The sequence below is a fragment of the Thunnus maccoyii genome, chromosome 13 (genome assembly GCF_910596095.1).
Source record: "Thunnus maccoyii chromosome 13, fThuMac1.1, whole genome shotgun sequence".
NCBI lineage: Eukaryota > Metazoa > Chordata > Actinopteri > Scombriformes > Scombridae > Thunnus > Thunnus maccoyii.
In genome coordinates, this window is record NC_056545.1 from 19,174,193 (window position 1) to 19,193,308 (window position 19,116).

Below are 19,116 nucleotides of genomic sequence, written 5' to 3' on the forward strand. Positions count from 1 at the left end.
TGAATGTGCACAATGTAGGCCTAATAAAAATGTAATAAATACTGAAATACACTGAGAGAATACCTCCATCTTCACAATCCTCGAAATTTGCTGTCTTTTTGATTGAAAATGTTACAAAATACTGGGACTGTAAGCATGAAAAACCTCTTACTATGCCAACATTTCTTGCAATTATAGTATATATTATAGTATATTAAGAAAAAATATATTATTTTTTCTTTTCCTTTTGAGTTACCCTGCCTAAAGCTTCTGCTGGCAGCTCCTACATGCCACAAAAATGTCAGATGGAACAAATACTGAGGATTTTACAGAAGGAATCACCAGTAGTGTGATTTGTGCAGAGGGCGGCACTAGAGGAGAGGCATTGGGGTCAAAAGGATCAGTACAGGGTTCACTAAATTTCATAGAGATCAGTTAGATTATATGGTGTGTGAAGCTGACATTTTGGACAGTGTTCAAAATGGAAAAGCGTTTTCTCCTTTAGAAAGCGACTGCAGTTAATAAATTACAAATAAAAACATTACAACTGTTGCACGCTTACAAATTTTACAAACTCAGAAAGGTTCCTCTGTGAATTTCACAATAACGCTAATAATAAAGCTATACAATGGCAATTGATGTTTGACTTTTTATTTTTTTAAGGTAAACTGTAAAAATAGTGGTCATGTCCAGCCAACACAGGCCTGGTCCCCAGCTGTCACTGACCGACTCATCCTTAAGTCCCCTTCTATCACCTGGAAAGCCTGTCTTGGTGAAAAAGAGACGCCTGCCTTTACTCTCACTTTGTCACATTTCATCAAATGTAGCTCACAAACCTTTTTAAAGGTGTAGCTATGTAACATCACATCTGCATCAATATAATGTCAAATCCAAATTATCAGGCCTCAATCAATCAGTCCTCTGAGAGGCAAGAGACACACCTGAAACAAATTGAGAGGCTGTTAAATTATCAGTTGTGTTTGTATTGTTTGGAAACAGAGAAGGAATTTCATCATTTTCAAGAAACAATGCAGTGACTTGAAAATATGACGAGAAGTTTTGATGATGTTCAGCTTAAAACTGCTAAATACATAAAAGCTGTTCAGTGACCTTCAGTAGTTTAATGTTTGACTGATACAACCAACATTGTGTGTGTGTGTATGTTTGCAGTACATGCACACTTACCCTCAACCTTCAAGGTTTTGCTGTCCCCTGTTGAACTTTCAGTTTTAAAACACTGTATATTTGGGTTTTTTTTTACTGACTAACTCTTCACAGTTGTATCCCAGTGAATCTTTCACCCTTTTGAGACTATTAGCAACAAATAAAGAGTGGTGAAGTCAGTCAAATTACTGCAGTTAACCATTGTGGTATAACAGAGCACACAATCAATAACCGAATCAACATGTCAACAAGCAATACTCAAATGTGCCTTCGTGTTTCGGGAAATGATGAAGCAAGCGTTTGTACTTTGTCTTGGTTTCACAATTTGTTTTTTCTACCTGACAATCCTGGATGAAATAAGGAGCAGCCATGGCCTACCTTAGGTCAGGACACACAAAACAAAGTCATTTGGACTACAGCATTAAAGAGGGACAATAATAAAAACTGTACTGGATTTATTTAAATGTCTTTCATGATAGGAACCAAAGATCTTTTTCTTCTCCTTTTTTTTTGTACATCGTAAGAGTTTTAATATTAAAAAAAAACACTACTGCAGGTGATTTTTAATACAGTACGTAATGAATATAATTAAATAAAAGTAACCTGCTTATTTCTATATTAGTAAAATGGATTGAAACACAAGTAATTTTAATCTACCTGATATCTAATGCAATGTCTTTTTTTTTGAGGGACACACACTATTGATCTGCCTTTGTTTGTCATGGAGTTAATAAGTACCAGGATGGTCTTAGGTTGTCTGAAACATCACTGTCCGTTTTGAAATAAATGTACGACTCCAGTGAAATCCTCTCATTTTTGTATTGTTCCCCAGTTTAAGGTTCAACATGGGATTTTCTGTCCACTGGATTTGGTTCACTGCTCTTTCATGTCTCCTCTGCATGGGTGAGCTCCTGTTTCAATTTCAGATAAAAGAAATTTAGTGACACATATTTTATATATCATTTGAATTTCTAAATGTTCCTAATTGTCTTCAGGGCATGGTTTCCTCATGATATTCATGTATTTATATTTATCTTATAGGTGGTGCTATGCTACCATTTGTTAAATAGTTGGATGTAATATTTTTTATATTTTATAATTATATTTCTTCATTTATGGCAGAATTTTACAAAACAATCATGTGTAACTTTGAACAGGACTGCAATAATGTACAATTGTGTGGCAATTTTAAATGCTGCTGAAAAAGGTGAAAAACATCAATTTGACTAGTGAAGGTAAATTTCCAGGTGAAAAATACCATCCAATATTTTCTCTCCAGTCTGAACTATTTGCTTTCTGGAGCAGTTCAACATTAAATAGACCATCGAGAGTTTGTAAAAGTTATCATAATGACTGATTCCTGAAGTAAGATCATTTTATGTTCCTGTAAAGTGCTACTCTTAGTGCCAATTTTGAGTAATATTCATTGTGTTTTCACTGAAGCAAAAACATGAATAATGTGGTCAAATGTAAAATATACAACTTGTGATCACTGTGAGGAGTAGTGACTCAGCTTGTGAAAACAGTGGATGTGGAGGAAGCTTTCTGAAATCAGATGTTCATCTACACCTTATAAGTGTCTTTTCTTTTCAGGTGGTGAAGTTTGGTGTGATTGCACAGAGGCGAATATGGAAATTGAGGGAGGTAATTACACACTGACCAAGAATCTGAATGTAGGCAGCATGTTGGTCTACCATTGTCCTGAGGGCTACTATCCATACCCTGCTTTGATCCGTCTGTGTCAGCTCGATAGCAGCTGGAGACCAGCACCCAAACGTTTTCGTAAACAGAGATGCAAGAGTAAGTGATGTGAAGATGACGTGTTGCACCTTGCCTCGGGCCATCTGCTCTACATGATAATGTTGATCAGATCATTTTATCTTGTTTTGCAGTGGTTCAATGCCCAGACCCCAATGTGCTGGAGAATGGAAACGTGTCCCCTCCTCAGGAGTTTTACTTTGTGGGCAATGAGACCACGTATGAGTGCTACTCTGGATACAAACTACGTGGCTCATTCAGACGTGTTTGCTTATCAAACACGAAGTGGAGCGGCTCCACTCCCATCTGTAGCCGTGATGGTAAGTCCTGAACAGCAATCTGTATCCATCCCTACTTGTTCCTTCTCTTTTTTCTTTCAGGTTTCAGATACATCTGAATTCATGACTGTTTTATGACTTATCTTTTGTCTTTTTTTCTCACCACAGCAGGAGATAATTGTGCTGATCCTGGCATCCCACCTGGTGCCACAAGAACAGGGAATGTGTTTGATGTTGGCGACAAAGTGAAATACAGCTGCAGTACCAATCTTTTTCTGGTGGGGTCGAGCGAAAGAGTGTGTCTGGAGAGCGGCCAGTGGACTGGCCAAGAACCAGCATGCTACTGTAAGACAGATACCTACAAACTCTGTTGACATTTTGTGTTATTTGACCAAAGTTTTGCCATGAAAAGTTCTTCTGCATGACAGCCACCTGCAACAGCAAAGCTGCAACATTCAAAAGCAATGACTAGGGTTGTCGAGTTAATTAAGAGGCGTTAATGTGACATTTTCTTTAATATCTATTAATCTCATAGTTTTTATGCCAGTCAGTAAATGGCACTGAATGACTGAGTCCATTTCTGTGGTAGCCACTGACGCCACTGACGCCACAGCATCCAATAGAAAGCTAGCTCAGAGGTGACATCATGGCTTCAGCTCTCTATGTCACAAAAAGACCTATGCTGACCTAACTGTGACCTACATTTAATCAACAATGTTGTGGCATAGGCCAGTTTGTGGATGTTGGCTAGTTAGCACACTAGCTCATTCATTGACAACACAATTGTTAGCTATCTCACTAAGTAACTACAGTAACTAACTTGTATTTTGCATACAATCTTCACCTTCACGAGTTCCTGTTTCACAATAGTTTCTGTCTTGAAAAAAAAGGCAGCTGCGTCTTTAATTCTGCAACTGTCTGTTGTTTGGGGTGAGTGAGTACCCAGTACAGTCCAAAGTGTCAGAATCAGAAACAGGCTTATTGCCAAGTAGGTTTGCACATACAATGAATTTGCCTCGTGGCAAATTGGTGTTGTGGTGCATAACAATCAAAAAACAAGGCAAGAGAAAACACAAGTAACCATACAAAGTAAGAGAAAAATACATCTACTACAAAAGACAGGTGATATAAATATATAAATAAAATTTACCATTAAAAAATAAAATATAGTAAAAATATATATTCTTTAAAAATCTAAGTGAAATAAACCCGCTGTTATTTTTTGAATTGACTCGGCTGGATGATGAATAGGTGAAATCAAACTGTATCAATGAACCTCTGCTACTGGTAGTGTTAGCGGGTGGGAAGCCAGTGAGGGATCATGCCCTATTGGTTGGTGAGAGTGCCTGTGCAGAAGCAGGTGGGATTTACACAGACATGCTAAGCACTCACTAGGACACAATCCCTCACCAACTTCCCACCCATGAACACTGAAATCTCCACCACTTTTGAACTGTTTTGCTTCAATAATGTTCACAGAAGCTGTTTTCTGTCTGCAGAGCTTTTTCTTTTGTGTCACTTTTCTTTGTTACATTTATTCCAACCCTTGTTCATGTGGCTTTTGCTTCTTGCAGACAGACACACCTATGACACTTCACAAGAGGTATCAGAGGCATTTGGCAGTGCAATCAAAGGCAGCCTCACCACTTATGAGCCAACAGGTAAGGTCATGGAACTAATGATATTATTATCTTTGTTTTTAATTTGATTGAAATTCTATTGTGATCATTTTTTACTACACTATAATTTAGTAGTGAGGCTGATGACATTTTGTCTCATTCAAAACGAGTGATAATTTTATATTTTATCCTCTTCTTTAGTTAATTGCACCAAAACTACTGAAATTAAACAATAATTCTGCATATATTAATATAATCTAAACAAGCAAATCTGCAGGTAAGGATGTTTTTAATGTGTAACAAATTCAGAGGACACTGCCTTGTCTTCTCTTGTATTAAAGTATAGGTTCACAAGTTATCAAGTCTGTCTTGAAACAACAGTCAGGTCCCCATATGAAAACTGAAAGAGGTTTTCTCACTGTAATCATTCCTCCTGTTCATACTGGCTATTAAAAGATCCCCTTCAAATGCACTTTCTATGTAAGTGATGGGGGCCAAAATCCACACAGTCATCTTGTGCAAAAATTTATTTAAAAGTTTATCTGAAGCTTATATGAGGCAGTCTGAGTTAGTCATGTCAAGTGGATATCTGCCACATTTACAGTCTTTTTAACATCAAATTACCTCTTTGTGTTCCCCTGTTGAGCTGCGGTGGAAGAATAGTAACAAAAAGAGGGACGTTGGCACTAAAAAAGACTGTAACGTTGAAACATATCTACTTGATTTGACTCATCCGGATGCCTGAATGGCTTCAACTTCTAATGGCCAGTATGAATAGAGGAATGATTAGCGCAAGAAAAACATGTGTCAATGTTCATTTGGGCACATGACTATTGTTTTAAGACAGACTTGAAAAATTGTGAACTTGTCCTTTAAGTTCTTGATAGATGACATTATATAGTATCATATGACATATATAGCTTATGGAACAGTAACAGTATTTGTTGTTGATGGTTCAGTTGACACACAGGAGGGGAGAAAAATCAGGATTTCAAAAAATGGGACACTAAACATCTACATCGCTGTGGATATTTCCGAGAGCATCAAAAAGGAATACATCCAAAATGCAACAAATGTTACAAAATCACTTATTTCAAAGGTGAGAAACAAGCAGCTTTTCTCTTGAGCTTTTCTCAAAAGTTTATATATTAAAGTTTTAGAGTGCTTTTTTAATGGAAAGGGTCGCCGCCACAGAACTCTTTCTCCTTCATGCTAAATTTGCCAACAGTCAGCAACATTGTACTGGGAATAGAGAGGTGAGTTACATTGTGATTGTTTTGCTGATTGTTGGCTCAATTTAAAGGATGCACATGGGGTGAAAGTAGAGATTGCTGTTGATGGATGCAGCAGTTAGTGTGACTAGTCTGGACATTTAATCAATTACTTGATCTTATAAAGAATAAAATGACATGTTAGAGTTTGTATTGAGCTTGGCAGAGTGACGCAAAGGAGGACAGTATTATCGGTGGGTCAGACAAATTATGTAGTTTAGCAAGTTTGCATTATTTTATATTTATTTAGAAGTATTCTTCTCACAAATATTCTGCATTTGGACCAGCCGGTATGGACACCCGAGGTGCCCGCTCATTGAGACCAAACCAACAGCCTGTCACATAACTGGCTCTTCCCTGATTGTCCGGATTGACGGACAAAAACGTATTGATAAAAAGTTGCATTTGAAAAAACAATGCTCATCTGGGAAAATGGCCTGATGAAATATAAACAGAGTTTGGGGGGGAAAAGTAGCACTGTTCATTTTTGAAACAAAAACTGCTAGAATGAAATAAAAATGACCCACAATAAACTTTATGAAAAGAGATGCGTCTAAAACATTTATTGGATTTAACTTATGATTATGTCACTTTTTTCTTTTTTTTCATAATGTCTTGTTTATTTATTTATTCAATTTTGAGCACTTTGGGTTTCCATACATCCCCAACAGACTTTTTTTTTTTTTTTATACATTTTTAGCACAAACATACATTTTAGTTTTTAACTGATTCATGGAAATGAACAGTTTTGCCTCTTACTCATGTGACTATTATAATGATATTTATGGCTCTACAGAGAAATCAACTGCTTCCATAGCGATTTTTACAATGAAGTCATAAATTGTACAGTATTTTTGGTGTGAGCTGACTTATGAAGCATTTAACTCTATCTGACACACCTTTAGGGCACATTTCACACACTGTGCACATAACATGTACAAGCATAATCTCATCCCGTTTGGCTATTGGGACCATCATAATTTCATTATGAATTACACATCATAATCTTGACTGACGCTCCTTGGCGTTGGTCCCTTGGCTTGTTGTCAGTGCACACTGCGGGATACTCTTTATGCTGATAAATGGATCAATTACTCAACAAAATAACAACGATAAGCAGTTTGATACATGTGGAGGTGTTGCATTAATAAAACATTTCACAGCAGTTCCACAAGTTTGCATGTTTATACACATTCAGGTCAAAAGTTCATACAATACTAAAACTCATTCACCTTGTACTTAACTGATATTCTTTGTGTCTCCACAGATTTCATCTTTTAGCGTGACTCCAAACTATGAGGTCCTCTTTTTCTCCTCTCAAGTATTTAGACTTTCCAGAATTTTGGATTTCATTGATGGTAGAGAAACACTAAGCACTCTGATGACTAAATTGGACACTTTTACAGAAACCAGTAAGTCAAACAGATCAGACACATTGCTAAAAAAATAAACGGCTTGATCCTAACGTTATGTTTTACTGTGTGTTTGTGTGCTTTGAGTCAAAGACAGAGACACTGCTGGAACAAATCTGAACGAAGTCTTTATAACCTTCCTGGAAGACATGGCTTTGGTAAAGCAAGTTAAAGATGAAGGTTTTAAGGAACATCGTCACGTCCTCATCGTTTTTACAGATGGTCATTTCCTTTCCCTTTTGAGATATTTTATGTACTTATTTCTGCAATGAAGTTGCAATGAAGCTTTCACTGTAGGCAAATCATGGATTTAATACCTCAACCATTTAATGTGTGAAATATGCATGAATTCACTCCAGTAGTCTTATTACAACTGTAATCAAATTAGCACAGATTTAAAGTTGTTAGTATAAAGCCTGTATGAAGTATTAATAATACAATTGAATTATGTTTATGTGAGAGCAAAGGTTAAAGCAGGGAAAACTGTTTTCTTTCATTGCAGGTGGTTATAATATGGGTGGTTCACCTGAACCAACTGTGAGAAAAATAAAGAACATGGTGTACATGAACCACACTGAGGGCATTCAATCACGAGAAGACTATCTTGGTGAGTTTTATATTTGATCTGTTGCAACTTAATTAAATTTAGCTTGAGTTAGTTTATGTGTCTCGACTCAGCGGTGATTGTGCTGCTTTTTATTCTGTTACAGACATTTACATTTTTGCCATTGGAGATGAGATCCTTGATGATGAGCTGAAGCCCCTCGCAACAGGGACTGGTGGCAGGCATTACTTCAGAATGCAAAATGACTTAATAAACTTGAAGGAAGCCTTTGATGAAATAATTGGTAAGTCATCTCTGAAAGTAATGGCAGAGGGCTGAATGAATCTGGCAACACATTTTGGTCATTTCTACTTTTATTATTTAATTATTCATCACTACACCTTGTGTTTGCTTTTAAGGTCCCCCTCCACTCAAAAATGTGTTTTTCTTTGTGTTACTTCAGTTGGGTGTTTGAGCTTCACTGTGCAGAATGATATATTGCAGAGTTTGACACTAGAAGGCTGTTTTCACATTCATCTGCTGAAGGAGAAAAGTTTCTCTGTGCTTATCAAAAATCTGAAATTTAAGGGGTATACCTATGAGCAGCATTTGAGACACCACAACTAGTTTGGAGTCAATCGTGGACCAGTGTGCAACTTACACAAGTGTGAAGTGGAAAACTTGAAACAGTGAGAATGGACTTTACAGTGAAGTAGGAGATGTCTTGTGTCCACAAGTTAAATTTTTGAAGTGACAAATATTTGTATATTCATGGATTCTGGGTTTTTTAGTGCGTGAGAAGAAGTAGATGGGATTTAAGGATTTTAATGAGAAAATTTAACTGAAAAACCATATCAGAGCATAGAGTGTTATATACAGTATACATATTAAAACATGTCTGGAGGGGATCTTTAATCAGATATGAAATACAAAATGAAATCCAAGCCTTAATAAAGGCATTTATGTGTCACCGTTTACCTATAAGCATTCATCTCCAACCTCTAATTCGACACTAGAGAGATATAGGATAATAACTGGAGGACAGAACATGGTTCATTTGTCTCCTAAAGTACTTAAGAGCAGGTGGAAAATCACTCTGGATCTTATGGTGTCTCTATATGATACGTAGCCCTACACCACTGATGGTGAAGTGGACAGATAATGAAGAGGGTATCATATTTCTGTCTCCATTAAGAGGGTAGACCAGTAAAAACATAAGTTTAACAGGAAGACGACACCTTAGGAAGGATCACACAAGTAAATAATGCATTTCAACATATATTTACATCAAAATCACACCATTTTCTCCATCTATTATCAACATTTGAACAAATAAATGTTAAACACTAGATAGTTGTCATATCAAGTATTTAGTCTAAGAAGACTGTCAGTCAGTTTTATTTCTCACTCCGGGTTTTTTAGGGGCTCCCATTTTATGTTGCACTTCAATTTCCTCTGACATCTAGCTCTTGTCCCTACTGAGGTTTACTGCACTTATTGTAATTTTAGTTTGGATAAAAGCATCAGCTTTTTTAAATGTAAAAAATGTAGAAATGTAATGTTTTATATATGCAATTGGTTCAAGACACTGAACCCCAAATTGCTCCCAAAGCTTTGGACTAAAACATCTGCCAATTTGTAAAGTTTAGTGTCAATACTGAGCCTTTACTCTATACTGATATAACCATGAACTTGAGCAACGTTGAATTTGTTGTTTTATAATGCTTTTTTTTTCATGCAGATGCAGACGAAGTTTTGGGCATGTGTGGTCTTTACAATTCAACAACTGTAGGAAGTGACCAGAGGAAAAGGTTTCCATGGGTAGTATTCATTACTATCGAGGTGAATATTTCAGAATTTCTATTAAAGGTGCAGTGTGTAGACTTTAGTGGCATCTAGTGGAACGGACTTAGCAGAAATGGAATATAATATTCATAAGTATGCTTTAATTAGTGTATTCATTTGGTTGCAGTCTGCACCCTCATCGCTAGATATCACTGAATCCTACACGTGATTGGAAGACAGTAAAATTAGAGGAATATACTTCCCACAAAGGAGAATAACTGTGACCAGTGAACGGTTATGCACAGAGATTTGGTTCAGTGACAACACAGTACCAGAGTCAGGGCCTCAGATGTGAGATTTTGTGGAAAAACTGCTTCCTAATTGTCTACCAGCATGCTTTGCTGTCCATGTTGTCTTTTGCTGTGGTGCCAGATGTTGTGCTGAGTAAACGCAAAAACAGGAAATCGGTTCTTGCTTCTGCATAATATATAACTATGACATTACATTGTTTATTAATCCATTTATCATTTAAATTCTAAGAATGGGGGATCCAGAAATTGCCTTGGCTCTCTTGTGACCAAAGAGTTTGTGTTGACTGCTGCTCACTGCTTCAAATTTGAAGATAGGAAGGAGCACATCAGGGTTGACATTAATGATCAAGGTAAGTAAGTAAATTTTCCTGTGATGTCTGTATGTTTAATTATGTCTCCTCTCTTCAGTTACTTGAACTTGACGTATTGGCATTTTAGAAGTTTACATCAACAAAAATAAGTGTTACGGTACCCAGTGAAGTTATTTGCTTTGATAATGGATATTTCTAAGTTTCAAATTTGCTATAGTAAAGTATTTTGATTTTAAAGATACACATTTTCCCATACTGTCTACTACTACTCCTCATTACAGCAACAATAATACACTTGATTGTGTCTCTTTTACAGCTAGAGGGGTAAAAAAAATCAGGTTACACCCAAAATTCAATATCACGGCTAAAGAGGGTGAAGGCGTGCCGGAGTTCTATGACTATGATGTGGCTCTCCTTCAACTGGAGGAATATGTTGACTTCTCCTATTATATCAGGTAAGAGCTCTGTCTACATCACTGTTGCTGGGTTTGTTGTTACATTCTCAGTCCTGCCTGAGGATTTATTGATAAACGCTTCTTACTGTGAAGATAATTTCAACAAAGACACACAAACATGTCCACAGATTTAATAGATTAATCACAAATTCTGAAGTATGCTTAGTAAAATAACATTTGTAATATGGCATGTTTTTAAATAAATAAACATTCTGTGTTAAAAGCTGTTTACTTGGAACATCATCGTGTTATATTGTCTTTTGGCATCTCGTTCAGACCTGTTTGCATACCTTGCACCAAGGAGACCAGTGATGCTCTAAGACTGGTTGGTAATTCCACCTGCAAGGACCAAGGTGACACACTGTGACACACTGTGACACCAATGCACAGCCTGGGGTTCATAAATACTAAAAATTGCTTATCTTTATGGAGTACTGGGCAATTTGACCTAAATTGACTCTTTTTACAGTCTGCAATACGCTGCAATACATTAAAGTAACATTTGAGTTTATCTGATATTTCCAGCTAAATGAACCACAACTGACCATCTGCTAAGTCCTGCTTCCCTTAGTTGCTATTGCTGCCTTTCAAGCTTTTGTTCTCACACTGCACGTATTTTTTTAGTTTACAATGAGAATGTTGGTAGATTTTAGTTTGTAACTTTTTAATGTTTTCAGCTGATTTGTTTTAGAGGAGAATCTTGTTGAAGGGATCTTAAATATGCACTTGATGACAAAATACATGATTTTGTGCAAAATTGCTAAAGCTGAACATCTGGAGCAGAGAGTCAGCATACTCATCAGTCGATGAGCCTTGTAGAAGACATGTAGCTTATTGCTAAATAAAGTAAAATTGTTTTTGTGTTGCAGTGAATTTAGTCCTAATATTTTAAATATGATTTGGAAAAATGAACTGTCATTCTATGATGGCTGATATGACGTTTTCACTTGTAACGTACAGCTTTTAGGATGACGACTAACCAATGTGTTTAGTGAATGTAATGTTATCTCAAATAACAAGTTTGGCTGGGGTTGCTGGAGCATAAACTTCTCTAAAACCAATAAAGGACAGAAGTGCTAGTCAGCCTAAATTCTGGATGTTCTTTTATCAACATTAGATCAAAACAGCTGGAGCCTCAGGTTTAATAACTGTATTTTTGTTGTCTCTCATATAGAGGATCTCCTGTTTAAGAATCATATTGAAGAACTCTATTTCCTGTCAGGAAAGTCAAGAAGCCTGGTAAAGGAAAAAACTGTCCGCGCTAAGATCGGCGATAATGTGAGTTTTAAATGACTGAGCAGTGTTGTGTCTGATGTTCGTATCAAAACCCAAAAGTCAACTTGAGCTGGTTCTTCTTTTTACAGAGAGATGAATGCATCAGCCATGCGATAAAGGCACCAGGTATAACAACGAAAAATCCAGAGGTTGCTGTGACTGATAACTTCCTGTGCACTGGTGGTCTGGCTCCTCAGGTAGATCATATAGCATGTACAGGTATGTTCCCTCTATGTCATGTCTTTATCAATATCCTTATCACATTTAATGGGATATTTAGGCTTCTGTGAAATCCTGAGCCTTGTAGAAAGTGTGTGCACATACACAAAAATACTATTCAATTTCCAAAGTCTTCAGCCCTTTAAGTCTCAGTTATCAAGTAAAGTGTCAATCTGTTATAGAAGATTTCAGATTAGATGCATTTTATATACTAAAACATGAGCAACACTGGTGCAGATCTGTAAATGAGGCCCATTATTTTGGATGTAACCGTACGTGTGTGTGTGTGTGTGTGTGTGTGTATGTGTGTGTGTGTGTGTGTGTGTGTGTGTGTGTGTGTGTGTGTGTGTGTGTGTGTGTGTGTGTGTGTGTGTGTGTGAATTTGTTGGGACAGGCGACTCTGGAGGTGCTGTGGTCAAAGACTATCTCATGTATCGCACAATACAGGTAAACAGCTGTTCTTTTCCTTGTATCCAATCACAAAGTATCACCTGATGACAAATATTACTCAGAAGTAATATATTGAAAAGAAAACCCACTGAAATTATTAAATTTGAACGAGTAATTTCCTGTTGATCGTGTAAAGTAACCAACGATTTATTTCCCAGGTTGCAGTGGTCAGCTGGGGAACCAAGAATCTTTGCAAGTCAGGCAGTCAGACAATCTCAGAAGCCACTTCCAGAGATTTCCATATTAATCTTTTCAAAGTTGTACCTTTCCTCAAATCAGTCCTTGGAGATGACACCCAGGATGAGTACTCATCACTTAAGTTTTTGGACAGCTAAATACATTTCCTCTGATTTGAGGTTGAGTTAGCCATATGACAGTATATAGAGTGAGATGATATCAATTTTAGATTCACTATTTGTTCATTTATGGCTTTTCTGTATGGAGTATTTATGATTTGTATCACTGTTATAATTTCCCTTTTTTTGACATGTAATAAATTCAATGTCAATGAGTCGATTTTATCAATAAACAAACAGACAAACTTTACAACATCACAGCGATATACTGAGTATCAATAACTTAATGTAGAATTAGAGTTAATGTTAGTGTAATTTAAATTACACTTTGTTTATACATTCACAATCACAGGTTATGGAACAGTTTACTTTTCTCAGGCCTTTTCTAAAACTGCATTAAAAAAAGGAATGACTGAAAGAATTACTACATTGCTGAAAAGGTTTCTGTAAATGTCTGTTACAGACATTTACATTTTTGCCATTGGAGCTGAGAACTATGATGATGAACTGATACTCCTCACAGTAGGCACTGGTGGCAAGCATGACTTCAGAAGGAAAAAAGGAAATTTGAAATAGGAAATAGGAATGTCAGTAATTAGTAAAATAAATGGTAAAATAAATGTCATTTATTAAATAAATGCCTGTTATAATTTCCGGGAGTCCAATGTGATGTATTTAATAGGGGTGTGCCCAAATACAAATACAAATACAAATGTTATTTGGCAAAGCACAAATTCTTTTTATGAATATTTGTTTCATACAAATATTTTAAAAATTATTTGTTTTTGGGAAGACAAAGACAAAAAAAACTTGTCAAATACCAGCATGCAGGTCGGTTACATCGCTATCTCAGTGTCTCTCCTCTGCTCCGCTGTTACGTCTATCAGCAGGTCTTAACGAGGGGAGTCACATCCACCTGCTACATGATGCACATTTCCTAATATGGACATCACTCCCAGAGTTTGGGGTGTTCCCCAGAGATAAAGCTGAGCAACTGACACAAGCGTAGTGCTCCCAAGGGACTCTCCATAACCTGTTGTTCCCCTTCTCCTTTCCACAATGTTAGGTAGTAAAACATAGGCAATAAATGAAAAGTGCAAAGCAATAATCACCTTTGAAGTTCTTGCCTATATGTTATGTGGTGTGCTGTCTCTGTGTTATGGGTGTATAAATAGGTAGAGGTCTGTCTGCAATGAGGCAATGAGTAAAGTTTTAGCTCAGTAATCAGCACAGTAATCTATGATCTGGGAGACTCAAGTTCGAGACCCGGAATGGGGATCTCCTTCTTAAGGTAGTTTATTCATGAACCCTTATTGTAACACTAATTTTCTAAAATTAAGAGCATAATAAAAACAAAAACAGGATTTTTAAACCTCTCTCCACTTTTATTCGAATGCAAATACAAATAATTTTGCTGCCTCAAAAAATACAGATACAAATACTGGTTTGTTTCATCATAGGATAAAGGTGATGACTCAGAACAACTTTGTTCTGATTTGCAGGGAGTCTTCCCTCTAAGTAGACAAGTGGACCCAAACCATGCCAGCAAAATGCCCCCCACAGCATAACAGAGCCACCGGATCCCCTCACTTTAGGGGTCAAGCATTCAGACCTGTACCAGCCTTTCCTTTATTTTGTCAACCGTCTATAGGATGATATCAATAAATTCATAATGAGCATAGATTAAAACAGCAATTAGCCATAAAGATATGTTATAAAACTATGTATCTTTATTAAAACATCATCAGTGAGTGATCTTTGGGAAACTGTTTGATGAACCTTCAACACTGTAGTTAATGTTTTCGCTGCTAGATGCCGCTGGAGCGTGCTTCTTGGTGACATCACCTTTGTTAAATCCCAAAACTCCGATGAATGCAGGTGTCTCTCGCCGGGTGTGGGGCGCGCCTGTAATCCAAGTTACCGGGAGGCTGAGGCTGGAGGATCGTTTGTGCTCAGGAGCTCTGTGCTGCAGCGGACTATACCGATCGGGTGTCCGCACTAAGTTCGGTATCGATATGGTGCTCCTGGAGGAGCTCGGGACCACCAGGTCGTCTAAGGAGGGGTGAACGGGCCCAGGACGGAAACGGAGCAGGTCAAAGCCCCTTTGCCGCTCAGTAGTGGGATCGCGCCTGTGAATAGACGCTGTAGTGGAGCCTGAGCAATACAGCGGGACCCAGTCTTTTTACACTCTGCACACTTTACAACAAACAGCTGTGACAGCTTCATGTTCCAGGAAGAAACCTCAGAAAGCAATGCAGTTTAGTCTATGCCACACTGCCTCCACCTGGAGAAGAGGAGCAATTAGTAGAAATCGCACTGTGGAGCACCACAGACACACATCGCTGTAACACTAGAACTATAATGTGTTATAACTATTTTGTCGTATACTATAACTCAAGTTTTTACGGTGGTGGAAGAAGCAAGCAAAGTATTATCTACCGGCCTCATACACAACTCCCACAATACCATCACACATAGCACAAAGGGCTTTGGGGTGAGAAATTTCCATTACAATTTACATCAGAACACATAATTTGCTCCTTTACAGAGCTATGCATCACTCAGGAGGACATCAGTTTTCCCATAGTATGACAAGACATCTTCATGATCCAATATTAACTCTATGACTATTTTTTCCTAAGTTACACAGTTTACAGATCATACAGCCTGGTAAAATTACTGACACAATTTGGGAATGTTTTAAAGTTTATAACTTCTGTAAAGCAAATATTTACAAGAACCTGCTGGTTTATTGTAATATTTTGTGCATTATATGCTAATTGTCTGCTAACAATGTGCACACTGCATGTGGTGACCGGAATTTCAGTGTCTCCTGCAACAGAAATTCAAATCTTACCTCCAAAGCATATTTGGCATACTGTAAAAATTTGGGTGCTGTCTGTTAATACTCGGTGTGCTCGTGCTATATAGTAATATTTAGGGAAGTGTATATTTTTTTATTTTGGGAAGAACAGTTTTCTCCTGAACTCTTGGCTCAAACTGTTGTGAGAAATATTCTATTTATCAATGAATTTGAGTTTCAGATGTTTATTTTACTCTTTCATTTCATTTTATGTTAGTCATCACGGCTATGTGACATCACAGAGGATGTCCATATTGATGTCCCATCAGTTCTCAGGTGACAGCAGTGGTTATTTGATTCATCCATGACAGCTTCAAGGCTTGTACACGAGATTATGAATAGGACCTCCTCCTGCCATCAGCCTCCATTCCACACTCCCTCACAGGGAACGTAGAGGCTCTGTTGCACTGCAGCACCATGGCAGCCTACGCCTCGGCCGTCGGTAAACTGCAGCCGAGGGGAGTCCTCGATAGCCGCCAGGTGTCATGCACCACTGAGCTCAAGCTTGCGGTGCATGACACCTGAAGGCCCTGCCAGTGCATAGACCTGGCTGAGTCTGACGTGCTGGTATGCAAGGCCCAGGCGCCATGGGAGCTTCACAGCCTGAATATTTGCTGCTGCTTCTTTCTCTTTTCTTTTCTTTTCTCTTCTTTCCTCATGCTTTCTTTCTTCACTGCATGCATACATTTATATACATTTGTGTAGGTTTATGTACATTTATGTTTATGTACGGTTATGTATATTTTTGTACGTTTATGTAGGCTACATTTGACGCACTGTGCGGGGCGCACTTGACTGAGATGTTCGCCACATCACTGATCTGTAATGTGTCAACAACACACAGACCGGTATTAAGTACTTTTACATGTACACTGTTTGCCTGTTACAACTCGTCCTGGCTTTAGTCCTGTTCAGGATATGCCTGTATGAGTCTTACATTATCCAGGTTTCTGATGGTCTGTGTCGGTGTGACAAGTTCTGTCATTTCTGCGTTAAGGTGGCATCTATTCTTATCTGCATATTAGTTATCGTTGTCCTGACCACGTTTATATTATGTTATGTCAACTTCATTGTCAAATTCATAGTCCATTAGAAATATACAATATAAACAATGTACAATACATAGCCTACATTAAAATAAAAAGAAAAAAATATCACCATTTTTTATTTATTTATTTATTTATCTTTAATAATAGTCAGTTATACCATTCTTCAAAACTATATTCCCTCATTTGTTGTTTTGATGATGGTGGTGGAGAGCGCTGTCTAACAGGTCAGTCCAAAATCTCCCATAGGTGTTCAATTTGGGTTGAGATCTGGTGACTGCCAAGGCCATAGCATATGATTCACATCATTTTCATACTCATTAAAAACATTCAGTGACCCCTAGTCAACATAATTTGGGGCGTTGTCATCCTGAAAGAGACCACTCACATCAGGATACTGGGCTCTCTGCATATCTCTAGTATTTAAATGTCTTGTTTTGTCAATCCAAAAGTTCAAAACCCTAATATTCAGTTTACTGTCATGTATGACAAAGAAAAGCATCAAATTTTAAAATCTGAGAAGCTGAAACCAGAGAATTCCCGATATTTTTGCTTAAAGTGACTAAAATCATTATCACATTTCCAAAATAGTAGCTGATTTATAATATGTGACTTGCGACTAATCGTTGCAACTCCACTTGTGTTACAAAACTGTAGATGAAAAGAGGCTCTTGAGTTTCACCTTCTGTTTTAATGTGCATATTTATCTTTCTCACATCGCAGATTAGCACGTAGCTCTTTTGTTTTTAATGTATCCAAACTGAAAGCTTACTTTGCTTGTTTTTCCAACTTTAATCCTGTTCTGAGCAGAAATGTGCTCTTCTAGTCTTTTGTGACTTTGCTCACCAGATGAATATTTCTGGCATATCAACTCAGCTTCCTGTAGCATAGCAGTTTATCAAGAGGATACCTGGTTACAACTGTGTGTGTTAAAGTGGCTGGAGATCCACTGCTGTCTAAAGGACAAAGTGATGGCTGTGAATGATGGTGATAATAATGAAGAAGCATTCATACTCTCCATAAGCTCCTTCTCCCAGAGTCTGAACAAGGTCCCAGTCCTGCACAAAAGGTACCGCCATGCTAAAGACAGAAAACACAGTCTGTCACAGAAAAACACACATTTCAAGGCTAATATTTACTTGTACCTATTATTTAATGACTTCTCTCAATACTGTCACCTCTAAACAGTGTCTGTCCATCTAAGATAAACTACTTTACCTGTCAACAGCGCTGTTAAATGTCATTAACTTACTTATCGTACTACGATAAACAAAAACAGAAAAACCCGGTGAAAAGCAGACTGTTGTTGATTTGTAGTTAGTTGGTTATCTTACCTGCACAGCCTCCCTCAGCCCGCAAAAAATAGTTAAACTTTTACATGTGTTTGATACAGCGACTGCAGTGATTTTGGCACAAATTTGGCGCGTTAACTTCCGTCATGTTCGTCATTTCCGCTTCTTCTTCACGTCCTCCGCCATCTGCTCTACATGATAACATGTTGAAAATCACATTTTCTAGACTTTTTATTTTTCTCCATGAATGACTAATGTTATATTATGACATATCTGATTTTTGCATCTGTCGTTTTTGTTTTTGTTTGTTGTTGTTTCGTTTTTTCATCTTCTTACTGCTATTCGGCTGTTAAGTTTTACAAATCTATTGTCTGTTGATATTTGTATCTGTCTATCTATCTGGATATTTGTATCTGACTCATCATTTATCTGAATTTTGCTTCTGTAACTCTTGATACATGCATTCACGTTGAAGCTTTATGTTTGTACTGTTTTGAACCTATGTTGCAGGAAATTTAAAAAAAAACATTATTCACTACAGTTTTACAAAAAAACCCTCCACATACAAAAATCCTCATAAAATATATTTAAAGATAAATAATAAAGTTTTGTTGCTATTTATTGTAACTTGTCAAATTATAAGGATGCTTAAGTCATGAATGTGCACAATGTAGGCCTAATAAAAATGTAATAAATACTGAAATACTCTGACAGAATACCTCCATCTTCACAATCCTCGAAATTTGCTATCTTATTGATGGAAAATGTTACAAAATACTGGGACTGTA

At 37.3% G+C, this 19,116-nt stretch overlaps 1 protein-coding gene across 1 annotated transcript; it reads left to right on the top strand.

The window, feature by feature from the left end:
• Positions 1 to 1,813: 1,813 nt before the first annotated feature.
• Positions 1,814 to 13,281, top strand: LOC121909857 (complement factor B-like). Its single transcript, XM_042430641.1, has 18 exons — positions 1,814 to 2,046; positions 2,737 to 2,943; positions 3,036 to 3,221; positions 3,348 to 3,524; positions 4,754 to 4,840; positions 5,758 to 5,897; positions 7,337 to 7,481; positions 7,569 to 7,703; positions 7,984 to 8,088; positions 8,192 to 8,329; positions 9,767 to 9,867; positions 10,351 to 10,475; positions 10,753 to 10,887; positions 11,164 to 11,240; positions 12,062 to 12,165; positions 12,252 to 12,381; positions 12,776 to 12,828; positions 12,990 to 13,281. Exons 1-18 carry the CDS (start codon positions 1,989 to 1,991, stop codon positions 13,164 to 13,166), a joined length of 2,280 nt encoding a protein of 759 aa, XP_042286575.1. The 5' UTR covers positions 1,814 to 1,988; the 3' UTR covers positions 13,167 to 13,281.
• The last annotated feature ends 5,835 nt before the right edge of the window (positions 13,282 to 19,116 follow it).